The sequence below is a fragment of the Natrix helvetica genome, assembly GCF_964273705.1.
Source record: "Natrix helvetica genome assembly, chromosome: 3".
Lineage (NCBI taxonomy): Eukaryota > Metazoa > Chordata > Lepidosauria > Squamata > Natricidae > Natrix > Natrix helvetica.
Genome location: NC_138549.1, coordinates 39,737,070 through 39,753,999, shown reverse-complemented (window position 1 = coordinate 39,753,999; position 16,930 = coordinate 39,737,070). Strand labels below are relative to the sequence as shown.

The window sequence follows — 16,930 nt, the reverse complement described above, 5'->3', positions numbered from 1 at the left end:
GAATTCGCCAACCATCTTAAAAGTCTTAACAGTGTCTTAAAGTGGCCAATTTTGGAGATCACTGGTCTATATTCTGTAAAATCATACTTTTGTGGCCACAAGTCCCCAAAGGGCTAACGTTTGCAGAATTAAATCGCAGTGGTATATTGAATCACAAGGTTCTAGCTGGTAATTCCGCGTTGGTTGTACGCAGCCAGCCATTTCCCCCCACAACCACTCCTTATAACTGCAGCAACTTTTCAAAACGCGCTTCTGTGCATTCTCTGGTCACGCCTCCTTTCTTTCACCCACCAATTAGGAGGCAGCAGGAGTGACGCGCCTATTTCAGACGCTACCGCTGCGAAAGTCCCGCCCCGTTTCTTCCTGCCCGCTGCTGGTTTTTCGCCCCGCCCCCAGCCACCCCCGCCGCCGTTGTGGACGTTTCGGACGGATGTTTGAGGGGGTGGGGTTGTTTTTTTTCAGGCCCGGCGGAACGCGATTGGAGCTAAAACAGGACGCGTCCGGGGAAATCCGGATGTATGGTAATCCTATTTATAAACACTATTTGTGCTTTCTGGAACGAATAACGGGCTTTGGAGACTCGGCTGTTTCCAACCTTGGCAACTTTAAGACTTGTGGACCTCAACTTCCAGAATTCCTAAGCCAGCTTTGCTGGCTGAGGAATTCTGGGAGTTGAAGTCCACAAATCTTAAAGTTGCCAAGGTTGGAGACCCCTTACAGCTGCGTTTCAGCCATGATTCCACCAACTGTTTTTTTTTCCTTTTTCTTTCTTTCTTTCTTTCAACCTGGGGAAAGTTTCCTCTCCTTTTATTCACAGAAAGAGAAAATAGAAGGCCCAGAGTCTTCTGTTGACGTTGCTTGTAGACGAGCTCTGTTCCGCTTTTGAAGAAACCGCTAAGGTCTAAACAAGAAATGAAATACCCGCGTGGACTTTTGTTTTTTAGGATGGAGGAGGAAGGGGGATGCCCATGGGTGGCACGAATTATTTGCAGGAAATTGAAGGAAATTTTCTGCTAGCAGCACTCCAGCTCCAGGATCCTCTGGAGGATAAGGGAACCGACATAGTAAAAGGCCTTTTTAAAAAACAAAAACAAAAATCACTCAGTAATTAACAATCTATTCCAGTATATCTGGTCTAAGTAGCTGAGAAAACTGAGCTTTCGCAACAGACTGACCAAATGTACAAATACTAAATGTTCTTCTGAATGCTACCCAGAATAAGAGATATAATGCCTTGGTAAGGCCACACTTGGAATACTGCATTCAGTTCTGGTCGCCACGATGTAAAAAATATGTGGAGACTCTAGAAAGAGTGCAGAGAAGAGCAACAAAGATGATTAGGGGACTGGAGACTAAAACATATGAAGAACGGTTGCAGGAACTGGGTATGTTTAGCTTAAGAGAAAGAAGGACTAGGAGAGACATGATAGCAGTGTTCCAATATCTCAGGGTTTGCCACAAAGAAGAGGGAATCAAATTATTCTCCAAGGCACCTGAGGATAGAACAAGAAGCAATGGGTGGAAACTAATCAAGGAGAGAAGCAACTTAGAACTGAGGAGAAACTTCCTGACAGTTAGAACAATTAATCAGTGGAACAGCTTGCCTCCAGAAGTTGTGAATGCCCCAACACTGGAAGTCTTTAAGATGTTGGATAGCTATTTGTCTGAAACGGTATAGGGTTTCCTGCCTAGGCAGGGGGTTGGACTAGAAGGCCTCCAAGGTCCCTTCCAACTCTACTATTGTATTGTATTGTATATTGCAGTACAGACTTTATAACATTTTGTTTGGTGACCGAAGTTACAATGGGGCTGAAAAAGTGACTGATTACCATTGTTCACACCTATGACCATTGCAGCCTCACTCAGATGCTTGGCAAATGAGCCATATTTATGGCAGTTGCAGAATTCTGGGGTCCCTTTTATGTGACCTTCTGACTTGCAAAGGCAATGGGGAAGCCAGATTCACTTAAACAACCGTGTTACTAACTTAACTGCGGTGATTCACTTAACAACTAGGGCAAGAGGTATTAAAATGGGGCAAAACTCATTTAACAAACGTCTCACTTAAAACAAATTTTGGGCTATATTCTGATCGTAGGTCGAGAACTACCTGTTTTTATTGACTTTAAAAAAATCCACACTGCTGTTGCTTCCCTTTCTTATGACTTACCTGTTAAAAAGTTATCCTTAATGAGGAAAAGATATGGCTATACAATATATTTCATTGTTAATGTTAGAAACTCTTCATTGTACATTACCTAATATGTACTTTATAATTCTCAGTGGTGAAGTAGAAGTATTTTAGTCATAAAGTGTTGATGTCTGCGTTTATATCAGGTCAGGAAGAAATGAATTCAATGGGTTTTACTCCCAAATAAAAGGATATGGACTATAAATGTTGCCATTTTCTTATTAAAGTTGAATGGGGCTGAAGAGAAGTATATTTACTGTGAATGCTTCAAAAATGCTTCAAACCACATGCAAGAACATTACTGCTCAGCCATTCGTAAAGGCATCCATAAGTTTGTTTCAGATTTCTATATGAGTTTGACAAAAGATGTTTCATAAAGAATTACTGCAATAAGCTGTCTCCATAAAACAGGGTTTTGTTTTGTTTTTTCCAGTTTTGGTTGAACATGGATGTTGCTACTTGAATTAGTAGAGAGATATTGTTGTATGTCTGTAATGTCTGAAGCAGTTTTTTTAAATTTTTCAAGCTACAAACATAAGCTGATTAACTGAATCCATGCTAGTGTCTCTGGTTCATGTTTCATAAGATCTGGTTATAAATAGCATGTTTTGGCTTTACTAAGTTAGGCTAGTAATGCTGAGTATGATAAGCAATTGAATGAAGAGTGGTATGACTTAAATCAGCAGTTCCCAACCTTTCTAGCATCAAGGATCAGTTTTGAAAGAAAAATTGTCTTTAATTCTAATTTACACTGTTAATTTATATTGCACATATTCAGGTTAAATCCTGTATCAGCCCTTCACTTCATTTTAAAATAAACCTAATAAAATGAATAATTGAAAAAGGTGGATTCTTCATCTGGTTTTCTAGACCTAGGCTATAAAAATACAAATACAAAATGGCAACAAGAGGTATAATAAACATTATTTATTGATCATGTGGTATTTTGCAACCCAGATCTAGTATTTCAACATGAAATTGTTTTTCTTTCTCATATTCTACGTGTTCTATAAAAGCATACTGCTAACTTGTACCTCAATTGACAAATTATGGAGAGAAAGATTTTAACCTTCATGCTCTGTAATACCACAATCTAAAACATTTAAAACTGTTAATAACATCGTATCTTTTTCTCTCTTTTTTTGCATCTTTATATTTTGGGTGGGTGGGTGGAGACAGACTAACAGACAGATTTAATAATCTTAAATGAAATCTTTTTAACAGGCCCTTTGTCTTTCAGGTGGAAATCTGTTTAATCTGATTTGAAGTTCATCTATTTCATTCAAGCAAAAAATAAATTAAGAGGAGGACAAGATGCCGAATGTGAAAGTTTTACAGCCTGTACTAAAAATGAAAGTGGATGAGCTCTTTTTGTGCTGGTTGAGTGAAAGAGTAACTCAAGTGATGCTCAAAGACTACTTAAGAAGTATAACCAGTGAAGAAAAGATCGAAATAGGTAGCGGTGATGCTGGGGACAATGAAAACATTCTTTCTCAAATTAACTATGTCTCCAAACAAAGCATGTTAGGCAGTCTGATATCTCCTTTGACTCCAACGAGCCCTCCTCACCTTTCCACTGCTCTTCCATTCAGTACCCCAACAAGTCCTAGGAGCTGTTCTGGTATTCGAGGAAAGCGCAGATCTTCAAGTTGCAGAAATGTAAGTGGATTCATTATGTGATCAGTTACCAGATTAGATCAAATTTCTTGCACTGTAACAAGAAGCTATTTTGACAGATTGGTATGTTGCTGCAGAAATGTTATGTTATTAAAAATGTTCTCCCTAGTTCCAGATAACATTTGTCAATTTCAGTACAAGTATGGTATTTGTCCCATAGGCAATTTTATTCACTTCAAATGACTGTCCTTCATTTAAAACAACATCAAAATATTATTTAAACAATAATTTTACATGACTTACTATGGAATCGTTTATATTTTGATAGTAATGTTAAACCAAAAGCTTATTAGAAAAGTACTTCACAGAAGGAAACTGCTATTAAGGCACATAATTTGGTCAATCCAGAATATGTTTACATAGTAGATTCATTCTGAGGTAGACTAGTCAGACTATGTAGCTGTTTATGTTGACAAGTAATAAACATAATTCTATTTTTAATTTCATAATTTACAGTACAAATGGTTTTAATGTTATTTTGTACAGTATTGTTATTTTCTGCAGTGCCAATGTAATATGTGTAGTTGTTCTATGTCTACCAAATAGAAATCCTCCCTATAAGCTACATGGGAGAAAATATGAATGTATTTCACTTATCAACACTAATGCAATGTATTTACCTTTTGAGGGCTATACACATTCCCAAATATTTTCTACAATTGAACTTCAGTTCTTTTAGGTTGTAGTAGATCAGGGCATTTAACAGTTGTGGCAACATTCAGAATGGCATAAAGCTGATAGCATTTCCTTTGTTCTTTTTTTGTATTTTTGCATTTCAAAACATTAGTTTTGATGCATATTAGTTTGCTTCAGCTCTTAATGTTTCTTCCCTTCCTTTCTTCTCTCCAATGAATAGCATATCAGGCAACATTGATGGTAGAAAAATTTAGACATTGCTTCATTATTATCTTCTATTTAAAGAAGTTGTTTAAATTACATTCTTTTACTTATTAGCATATCTTCCATTCATGTAAGTCAATGCTTTTTAAACTGCAGAATCTAGAGTAATTTTACAGCCATGGCTATTTTTTTTTCTTACTGTAGAAAGCATATTATTTTACAACTCACTTGTCTTCTGGTTTAGGATATGAATTACTTTCATAAGCTGCAGTTCTTAACCTTGACTATGTGATACTATTCAAATGAAGATATGGTAAAGCTAAATGGTAATAATCATATATATACATGTGTGTGTGTGTGCGTGTTTGTAGATTTTCACTGGTGTAGGTATGCTGGTCTTGTATTCGGATCTTTTCTCATGTAAGAAAAATCTTACATGGGAAAAGACCTGAATACATATACATATACATACACACACACACACACACACACACACACACTTCCATTAGCTTCATGTTGCCTTTTCCCCCAAAGTTTCCTATTAACTCCTTCTAGGACAATAATGGCGAACCTTTAATGGAGCACACATGCGCGACACAGTGTCAAAAAGGGAGCACTTTGCACTTGTCTGGGCCACGGCCAGGAAGAGGAGCTGCCCAGGGGGCATGTTCGTGCTGGAAAATGAACTTCCAGTTTCTGGCGCTCACATGCGTGCAAGCTAGCAAGTTTGCTGGTTACTGCCATGCATGCGCACGCACCAATCAGCTGGCCAGCGTGCATGCTCATGCCAGAAAACAGAAGACCAGCTCTTCCGGTTTCCAGCACTGCAGCATGCATAAAGATCATCGCTAGTGCATGTGCGCCACAAAACCGGAAGAGGAACGGGCGACACTGCGTGTGCCAGGCAGCATGGTTCCACATGCCACTTCAGGCAGGCGTGCCATAGGTTTGCCATCACAGTTCTAGGATAACTTTGTACAGACTAGAACAGGGGTGTCCAAACTTGGGAACTTTAAGACTTGTGGACTTCAACTTCCAGAATTCCCCAGCCAGCTGGCTGGGGAATTCTGGGAGTTGAAGTCCACAAGTCTTAAAGTTCCCAAGTTTGGACACCCCTGGACTAGAACTACAGTAAATTTATAGTCATCTAAGTGCATGCATGTAAATGTTATCTTCATGTTAATATTTTTTGATGATGGAACATCAAGAATAGTTTAAACTTCAATGCAAGGTAAAACAAATTTCACATACTGCATCATGGTTAATAGCACCTAGTGTAGTGCTAATTTCAGTAGGAAAATTATAGGAGTTTATGAAGAAGCTAGTGCTGAAAATTAGTGAGGTAGCATAGAGTTTAAATATTGCCAAATTGAAATCTGGGGGTTGAACCCAGCCAAAATAAATAGGTTAAGAATTAGAAGACATTACTGATTTTTATTCTGAAAGATTATGGCTATTAATAGCGACATTTTTAATCCACCTGCTGTATGAAGCATTATAATTAATAATAAATTGTGCTCTGAAAAGAAAAAGTAAAATCTTTATCTGATCTCAATAGACTGAGCAGTCCAGAAAGTCTCCATTTATTAGATGAATGCAGGTAACAAATTTAATACTTGGTAGGATATTTTACCATCTGGTTGTTTATATTTTAATATATGTTGTGCTTTTCTCCTGTCATGTGGACTTGTATAGAAGCATGTAAGTACAGATTAGATATAATGAAGAACTTCTTGACAGTTACAACTACCAATATTGGAATAGGTTATCCCATGAAGTGGTTTCTTTCTCTCCACCAGAGGTTTTCAAAGGGTGACTCTCTTGGGAAAGATGTAACAAATACTGCAGTATGCAGGAGGCTGAACTTGATGACTCCTTAAGTTCCTTCCAACTCTATTATTTTGTTGACCATTGGAAGGCTTTTCTTTCAAAATTATAATGCATGCCAATAATTGTTTTCAAGGAAAAGAAAAGCATCAAATGCCTCTAGATAATAAATGTAATAATTGTAGTACATCTTTGCTCATTAACTTTGTTCTTCATAGCATGAAGAACGAAAAGACTAATGAAGATGATTACTGAAGAATGTAACTAGTAATATACAACACAGGAGCCCAGCAAAAGCTATTAGCTAATTATATCTTGTATAAACATTAAAATGCCTGGTACAGTATGAGTAGGGGACAACAAGCTGCTTCCATTGATTTGTGACTTGGCATGTCCCACAGGTTGATTTAGTGCATGCCATGAACAGTGGGTTGGCTGTGACATCAATAACTTTTATGAGTGAGTCTTAGTGAGGGGTTGTATTGCTCTCATGGCAAAAGACAGAATCACAACAATTGTAAAATAAACGCAGTAAGAAAGAAAAAGTTTGTTAAGCTTCCAAATATCTGTCAGTTCTCTATTGAAAGAATATATGCACAGTTTTTATAAGACACTTCTTATGTCATTTTTTTAATGTATCAAATTTATAGACATAAAAGAGAGATACTGTAGGTAGCAAGAAAACAAAAAACAGAATTAAAAATAAGTTTAAAAACTTTTTAAAAAACAGAGGGAGCGCCTCAAGTTCTCAACCACATCTTGGTTTGCCTGCCATTCTTAGACATCACTATCCCAACGCCATTTGGCAGAGCCAAGTCTTGATCTTCTGGGAGGACAGAAGAGTGGGGGTCCACCTTACCTCTGGGGCCAAGAAATTCCGTAGGGTAGAGACAACAATAGAGGCTTTCTTCCTATCAAAAGATAGGAAGAAATCAAGATTCTTTAATTGATGGGTTCATAATATATCCTCTCTGCCTAGCCAGGTGAGACATTCGATGTAATTTGGACAAGATGATTCTTCAGGTAACTTGGTCTCATGACATGAAGGGCTTTAAAGGTAATAACCAACATCTTGAATTGGAAGCAAATTGGCATCCAGTGCAGCTCAGATACCAGACATATTATATCTGCAATCCTAGGGTTATCACCAGCTTCAGTTTTTTGAATAGTCTTCAAGGGTAGTCCCATGAAGAGTGTATTGCAGTAGTCCATAGGGGAGAATACTAGGGTGTGAGTTTAACATAATCAAAAAGTTATATAATAAAGCAATACACAGACCACCATATCTACCACCAAGCTATATAGATAGACATCTTCAAAATATAAGAGCTGTCAAAATATATCCTAAAACAGGGCTGATAGCAAATGTTATAACAAGTCATAATAAAGGTCTTCTAATTAAGGTGGAAGAAGAGATGTTAAAGTGTAATTGTTACTATTGATGACAAAACTATAGTAACCAAACATTATGCATGAATTCCTTTATAGATCTGTGTCCATGACACATTGGTTGATTATGGGCTTGGCTTTTTAAAACCCCACAGCAATTGTGAGTTCCCAGGCAAAAGGATATGACCTGTTTTTTTTTATTATCCTTTCCCAGACAGATCAAAAAATTTCTTGGAGAATTACAGGTAACAGGCTTGGCAAAGTAAATATTAATGACTTATTGATTGCTAATTAATTAGATCTTTTGAATGTCAGATAAACAAAAAGCAGAAAAATTAATAAATGACTGTCCCACTTCTTCTCTGCTGTGGTTGCACATGAAGTACATATGAGATGCATCATTAGACAAGTAAAATAGTTCTCAAAAAAAATTAGATGTGACTTTTCTAATGGGATGCAATACTTACAGTTCAGTGGTGGGTTCCTACTGATTCGGACTGGTTTGGCCGAACCGGTAGTGGTTTGGGGGTCTGGGTCACTGGAACCGGCAATGACCCAGGCCTGCCACGCCCCCAAACTGGTTCTCCTGGCGGCACCTGTGATGACGCCATCCTGTTTATCGTTTCTGCACGTGTGCAGAACAATTTTAATTGCACTGTGCATGTGTGGCACGCACATGCGCGAACTGGCAGTAGTGCCTGCCGGAACCCACTCCTGTTATAGTTAACATAGCCAGACACTGTTTCCATGTTACATACCTTAAGTTCAAATGAGATGTGCCTGTCAGTTGCACAATGAAATCTAAGGTTAGCAATAGCAGTAGCCTGATTGTTCTCAAGTATATATGTGTCCACTGGGAAACAGATAGATCCTGAAAAAGCATGTCCTATTCTGTTTGGCAAGTATCCAACTACCACTTTGTCTTATTTAATATCACAATTTAAATTTGTTGACAGATCTCCAATCTCCTGTTGTATAATAATTATCTCTAAGAGCTCTCCTCAACTCTGGCACCATAGATCACCTTATCTAGAATCTTGCCTGTCTGTCCATTCTGAGAGGAGAAAATATACATAAAGTTTTTTGAAAGTTTCCATTCAGCTTCTACTGACTAACCTCTCTTTAGCCTTTTGGAAAAATCAGTATTGACTAAGCATCCATAATGTCATAGACAATCTTCCTTTTCCGGCATGACAAAAACTCTTTGTTAAAATCAAACCAGCCAGGGACCCAAAACTTGAGAATTAGTCAGTTGCCAATTCCCACAAGTATTTCAAAAGTAGCAATCCCAGATAGCATCTTATTAAAGAAGCAGCAAAGAATCTGGAAAATAGTTTTCAGAATTATTGAAGGCAGATTTCCCAGCAGTCTAAAACCTATATAAACACAGAACTGGAAGGTATATAGCTTATTACTTTAGGTTTAAACATTTTGGCCTTTTTGGCATTCAAGAGTAAATATGGGGCCAATTTCAGGCTTTTTTCAGAACTTTTATGAGTAAGAATGGGAACAGTTTACTTCTCAGAGGTATCCCATTCCTATTTCCACCCTTTAACTACTTTTTAAAGGGGGGCTGTAAAACTTGAGACTCTTATCTTTCAGTGATGTTGTCACTACGTTATTACGTTACCATTCCTTCACAGATGTCACTATCTTATACAGTCCTTTAAAAGCCAGAAGTCTCACTTGCAACCCATGACTTCTCAAATGTTGTACACACTTGTGTTTTTGCACATACACTGTGTTTTTGCAAATGTTGTCTTTGAAAGTGATTCTCAAAGTCATTTATTTAGGTTTTGAGTACAGATTCCACCGAGAGAAGGCCAGTTGGCCTATCTGTGTAGTTTGTGCTGGGCATTCATCCTTACAAATGTTCTGAATTTCTGGGGAGCTGAATTTAGAGCAGATGTTGTAGTATATGCATGGCCTGTAAGAAGCTGGTTTTGCATTCCAGGCTTTTATTCCCTAAATTGCAAGGCTTCATGGAAATTACAGAAGAGAGTACATAAGGCAGTGTTCCAAAGCTATAATTAAAGGGGGATTATTAACATGAGACACTCAGTTTTACACTGCAAATGTACATGTTATCGATTTAGGAACAAGTTGCAATGACTTGAATAGAACTCACTTCTAGATAGATGTGCATAGGGCTACAAACCTTATATTAAGATGGTGTCATAATCTAATATTTAATTTTAAACCAGTTCTAATATCTAAATGCAGTTTGAAAGAGGTGGTGTAAAAGTGGTGTAAAAGTTTTATTGATATGATATAATTTTCCAAAATCTGTCATTATGCTAACCTTCTGTAACCTATAGTCTTTCTCTTCTCTTCTCTTCTCTCCTCTCTCCTCCCCTCCCTTCCTCTCCCCTCCCTTCCTCTTCTCTCCAATCCTTTCCCTTCCCCTCCTCTCTGTCTCTCATTATGGGATGAATTAATATAAATATACACTGATTCAAAAAGGAAGTCCTAATAAATACTTATTATACTAAAATAGATAATGTACATTAGATAGACTGATGACTCAATTGCCCTTTGGAAAAGCCTTGTTTTTATTACTACTTCAGAAGGCAGTCATAGTGAAAGAAGCCAGATGTCCTGTAGGAAGCCATTCCAAAGGATCAGAGCAGCCACTGAAAAGGAACACCAGCAGGCCTTATCCCTCCACGTTTCCCTACAATGGAGAACTACTAATAGTTTCTCCTAGGTAAATTAAACTGGGAAATAACTGCAGATAGCTAGGCACCAAGCCACGTAACGCTTTATAGGTCCTCACCTTACAACAACAAATGAGACCAGAATTTCTGTTGCTAATCAAAGGCAGTTGTTAAGTGAGTCACATCTGATTTTATGACATGTTTTTCCACAGTTGTTAAGTGAATCATTGCAGTTGTTAAGCAAATCCAGTTTCCCATTGACTTTGCTTGTCAGAAGCCATCGAGGAAGGTTGCAGTTGGGTATCACTTGGACTCAGGATGTTTGAGACATCATAAATACATTCCATTTGCCAAGCACCTTGATCATGTGATCCAGGGGATACTTCAATGGTTGTAAATGTGAGGACTATTGTAAGTCACTACCTATATCAGCACTTTAAATTACATCTAGAAGCTTATTGATAATCACTACTGGGTCCACAGTATTTGTGTAATGTGATCCACTAGCAAATGCCAATTAGGACAAAAGCCATTGTAACTTCCAAGTGATCTTCAAAGTCAGCCCCATGTAGAACATGTCTAAACCAGTCAACAGGGGCATGAGTCATTGTAGCCTCATCCTTTTCCCTCCAAGTAATATGTCACAGCTTTGGTGCATCCATCAGAGCTGGGACACACAGCACCCTGGACTGTAGCCTCCAACTACAGCTGCTTTTCTAGCAGGAGCTGTGAGTCCAGAAGAATCCCAATTATGGACCTTCCCCTTTCTGTATAGTGCCACACCTTCAAGAGACACCCCTACAGTTAACAGTTCTGAGGAATAAACAATAAAACTAGTGTCTTAGTCAGATTAAGTTTAATTCTGCTTTCTCCATGCAGACTCTGATATCTTCCACGCATTGGGATAGGACTTCAACAACATCAGTAGTGTGTCCTGGAGTAGTAATGTAAAAGGTGGGCATCGTCAGTACATTGATGATCCTAAACCCCAACCCCTTTGGATGAACTCTGCCAGTAGTTTCATATAAATATTAAATAGGTATGAAGAGACAATTGCCTTTTCTAGAACCCCGCAAGAGGGTAGGCAACAGGTTGATCTCTCCTGCCACCTCATGAATGACTGAGTGAAACTGTCCATCAAGAAAGGAACAGAACCACTGAACAGAGACTCCCAGTCCTCTTTGCAGGTGGTCAAGAGGATATCATGGGACATTTCTAGAGCAGATAGTAAAATGAGCCATAAATGCTTTGAAAACGATGCAATGATTTGTAGAAGTCAATGTGACTTCATTAGGAAAAAATATAATCAGACTAATGTTCTTTTTCATTAGCTAAGTTCATCAATATGTTGTGAGAATGCTGTGGGCAGGATATATGTTGTCTTTTAAAAGCATTTGACAGAGTTCCCCAGGACATTCTTTTTTAACAAGGTAGTTAAACACGACTGATTGCATAACACAGATTCCCAGTTTATTTGCAAGCAGCATTCATAAAGTGATCATTCGTCTCAAAGTCAAATGAGGTGTCAAGTATTATATATAAATTACTATATAAATTACTGTAATTTTTTTTTAGTGTGATGCTATTCCCAACTGCCACATGTAGCCTTATCTGATGATGGTGGGTGGCTCGGTGTGATCTTTTGTCACATGTGAATAAATGTCTGAAAGTGATTTGAGATGTTAAACTCTAGTGGAGAAAAGCTGCGATATTCTTTCTGCAAAAGGCCTGTTAAAAGGGTAGAGATAAAATATATAATCTGCCGTGCAGCAATAGTTTTTTGCCTTGTTTATAAAGTCCAGTTAATGAGCATAGATATTTTAAAAGACTGAAGCTCCATTAGGTACATTTTCCATTCCACAGGTCAAAATGAACTATACCTCTTAAGACTTTGTGTTAAAACTTAAAGCATAACATTTATTTTGCGCCTCAGATGTTTGCTTTTTGTTAAGTCCTCTCTATGTTAGTCAATTCTTTCTTTTTACAAACCTAGCAAGAACACAAACCAGATCCACTTTCCTAGATGTTTTATTCATAGGTCACATAACTTTCACCTCTCTTTCCATATATCCTTGCTAATTTGCTTGGGAGGTAAACTGTTCTTCCTGGCAAGGCTCCACCAATTAGGCAACTCCCGGCTGCCAGAATTTCAAAAGTATCTGTCCCAGCTATGCTCTTGGACAGAGAGCACTGCTGGCAATTTGGACCAAATTGAAGTCACACTAAAGGCAACTCCTTGGCTGGGTGATGTCCCCTGCATTCCATTTGATAGTGATCCTTCTGATCTCCCTCAGCTGCCCAGGACTTTACAACAGTTGCAGAAGGGAGAAGTTAAAAAGTGACAGATACTAAAAATGAATATGAGAAAATAGCATCTCAGTTAGCTGTTGATTGCTTAAGCTATTTATTGAGTGTTATGCTCTTTGCTGACAAGGGAGAGGATGAACCAATGGGATTGGGCTAGCCCTGCTCCATGCTTTGAAGTTGGTCTCCATAGATGCAAACTGTTTCACATAGTATTTAAAGAAACTTTTCCACCTCTCTGTCTTTTAACAAGCAAAGAGAAAATATTGCTTGTATCGCAGATGAAACTATATGCATGGATTACCAAATAATATGCTTCTATTTAGTTAATATACAAAATTCACATAAATAACAAAACTGAGCAAGTCACTAAAACAAAGGAAAGTAAATATTACAATTGTTAGTTTTATATGGGTCTGATGAAATTGGTTCTTTGGTCTGATTTTAAAGTTGATTTGAAAGAGATAAAGACTGTCATGGTTACCCATTCATGGAAAGAGGAGCATGTGCTTCTCATCAATATTATTCTGGTTCTCCCTTTGGATTCTGATTCATATGGTAATCAAAGCCACAAATGAAAATTAGGCTATAGAAAAGAAGAATTTACATATACACTTAATTTTCATTGGTAGATTTGAATCTTGTGGTTAATTAAGAATGGATGGTCAACTGACTTTTACTTTACAGTTAGTTGTTTCTAACCACAATTATATGGTAAAATGGTAAATATATTCTGGACAAATTCTGTTAACTGACAAGTCTCAAAAACGAGTATGTTTTACAGAAATATTTTTTCCCTTTTGAGAAAATAATTGCAAACACCAAAAACTAAAGAAGCTCAGATTTATAAAATTAAACAAGATTTTGATATAGATATCAAAGATATTAGTCATAAAATATTAATATTTAATCTTATACTGGTCATATAGTGAGGATGTAGGTGATTTGGTTCAATTGACATGGCTGATCCTTATTCACACGATTTTCAGTTTTATTGCTTGTATAAAGTGAAGTAGATCTACACTGGATGAGGGAGCGCTTCGGCACTGTTGAAATCTAGCCAATGTAATATTCCATATTAAATGTAAGCTTTCCAGGGATATTTCCTTTTAATTTTAAGTGTGCAAAAAAACCCAATGCTTTATTAAGCCTCTGTTTATAGTTGTATTCTATAGGGTTTGTGAAAGGACAAGGAGGTAGATCAAAAAGTATGCTTTTGCTTTTTTATAAATAATAATAATCAAAAGTTAGTCAATATTAACCATCCTTGAAAATGAATTTAGAATTTTTTTTTTGGCTTTATATATGCATCTTACTTTCATAAGTATTCTGTTGTTGTGCGGAAAATAGGAGAAAAGTATATTAGATATGTTTGCAGTTTTTAGTTATTTATAAAAATAATAAAGGCAGATACAAATAAATAAAAATTTATCTTATATTTCGTTTTTTAGGATATACAGTAAGAGTATGTGAAAGACCTTTGCAAATTCCAAAGGGCCTCCAAACCTAATACTAAATAGACTACTCTGTCACTGTTCCTCCTTTATTGTTTTTACTAAACCAGATATTTATTTCATTGATGGTTAACAATGTCACTTTTATGAGAAGCTCACGTATATACCATACCATTAAAACATTGGAATGTGTGAAGTAAGGGACAGGCTCCTAAGTTGCTTTCCTGTCTGTGTTTGCAGTCCTGGCAAGTTCCCTTTTAATGTATGGAGCAGGCTACACTGAACTCGCTCTCAGAATAACACAGAAGTAAAACGCAGCTGCTACTTTAAGTGGCACTGTGTAATAATAGGACTCTGCTGTTTACTGGGACTCAAGAGCCTGGACTGGTGCACACATAAGCATTATATGAAATCTGAAAGCATGAGGATAAAGGAGATTTCTTTACGACAAGACCCTGATCTGCGAAAAGAATTGGCATTATTGGCTCGAGGATGTGATTTTGTTCTGCCTTCGAGATTCAAGAAGAGGCTCAAAGCTTTCCAACAAGTACAGGTTTGCTTTCTATTATGCATTTGGCTAGAGTATGCTTTGGTTTTTTTTGGAGGGGAGTAAAATTCCTGCTTTGACTGGAAATGAGATCCATGTGCCTTACTACTTAATGATTTGAACTCTGGAAAATCTGGAAAATGTTCAGGTTGGTATAAAAATGAATAAATATATACCTAGATCAGAATCATTCTTAGAAAACTGCTTTAGTGTTTCCCCTCTTTTTTTAGCCTTCTGACACTTAGTATGTCCAAGAATTGTGAAAACATGTAACCTGATCCGAGCAAGGCTTTTCTTTTTTTCATATTTTATTGAGTAATTACACATTTGAAAATAAATACTGAATTACATGATGTTATTTGTACTGTAAAATGACATAAAGGACATTTGAAAGGAATGTTATAAGTGAGTGAACATTATTGTCTTATAGCAGAAATCATATGTTTCAGAAGTGTTGATTTATGATCATTATCTTCTGCATAGTATATTTAAGATCAAATAATAATATTTGTGACCAAATAGAACATGCTGAGAACTATTAACTGGCTTCAGTGTTCAGTTCTTTAATTTCTTTTCAGCTTGCTTTTCTAATACCGATATTTTGTCCATTTGCCAATGAGGGAATTTCCATAGGGACATAGTTGGACAGAAGATTACATTTTCTTTCTTAAAACTATAAATATAATTAAAACATTGACTTCAGCTGATTGTTGTCAGTAGCAAAATGTTAAATTGGCAAATTATACAATTCATCATTACTTTTTTCAGGGCTGTGTAGTAAATATTAGTCTTGTAAATGCTGTTTTTTTCCAAGAGTTTTTCCTAATCCCCTGATGCCCAGAAGTTGACTTTGAAATGCACGTGTTCATGCATGCAGAGAACTTGCATAGCGTGGTAGATTCCGAAAGAGTCTAGTTTTTCCACTATATGCCTATGAATATATGGATTGTGCGAGGTCAATCAGAAAGAAGGAATGATATCAATATAGCTGGGATACACACGATGGTATCTTTAAAGTACAATGATAGGCTCCCACAGTCTGCTTTCCTTGTGAGATTTGGATACGGGCTGAGGCTGAACAAAGATCTGAATTTCTCAAAGACTAGTTCCCTCTCCTCAAGATGTGGGGGGGGGAGTGAAAAAGTATAAGCAAACAGGACGTAATTAAAATGTTTTGATTTGCGGGTTTTAAGTTTTCAATCCATCCTCTTTTTTTTTCAAAAGAAAAGGAATGTTAAACTATTCTGTCGATTTTGTTGTTGGTTTTGTCATTGCAAATTTTAATATACTTTCTTTATATATAAAATCTACTGATTTAAATATATTCAACAAAATGTACTTTCCACAATAATTTAATAGCATGTCCTGGCACTCAGGAGACAAGTTGGAAAAGGCTAGATTAGGTCAGGCATCCAGTGAATTCTTCCTGGGGGGGGGGGGGAGAGATTTAAGCTATGCCCTCTTTTGCAGTCAAACTATGAGCTTCTCTCAGAATTGTTGCTTCTGTTCCAGATGTCATCGTATCTTTGCACAATAGCTTCACCTATTGTGAGACTGTGCATTTGAAATAATATGAATAACTTTTTAAAGAAGAAAAGCTGAAACATTTTTAAATCCACATACAGTAGGATAAGAAGTTGAACTTAATTATTAGTGATTCCATTTAGTACAGTGTTTCTCAACCTTGGTGACTTTAATGCTGGCTGGGGGATTCTGGGAGCTGAAGTCCACAGGACTTAAAAGTTGCCAAGGTTGAGAAACACTGATTTAGTACAATGGCAATAATAAAGCAGATAATTGTTTCCCTGTGGAATTTTTTAAAACTTTCCTCTTTAGCAGAGTACACAGCACTTTTCAGTATTAACTTTTCCTTCTAGCCACTTGAAGTTCTTTTGATGCCAGCACTCAGAAATGAATATTGTGTATCTTATGTACACAGGCGGCTCCCTAGATATATATAGCAAAATAGATTAAGAAAGAACTCCTAAGGTTCTTGAAATGGTAATATGAAATAGATGAAGAGGATATGTCTTTGCAGCTGCCA

At 37.0% G+C, this 16,930-nt stretch overlaps 1 protein-coding gene across 3 annotated transcripts in view; it reads left to right on the top strand.

Moving 5' to 3' along the window:
- The first annotated feature begins 352 nt into the window (after window positions 1-352).
- The window catches only part of PPP2R3B (protein phosphatase 2 regulatory subunit B''beta), a 41,013-nt gene continuing 24,435 nt past the window's right edge, over window positions 353-16,930 (top strand). The window contains exons 1-2 of one of the 3 annotated variants that reach the window (XM_081949529.1): window positions 354-521; window positions 3,432-3,850. In XM_081949529.1, coding sequence (XP_081805655.1) covers window positions 3,506-3,850 — 345 coding nt within the window. In that variant the 5' untranslated portion in view covers window positions 354-521; window positions 3,432-3,505. Of the gene's footprint in view, window positions 522-3,431; window positions 3,851-14,608; window positions 14,893-16,930 lie in introns of those variants that run through there. The other 2 variants (XM_081949531.1, XM_081949530.1) reach the window with 2 other exon arrangements.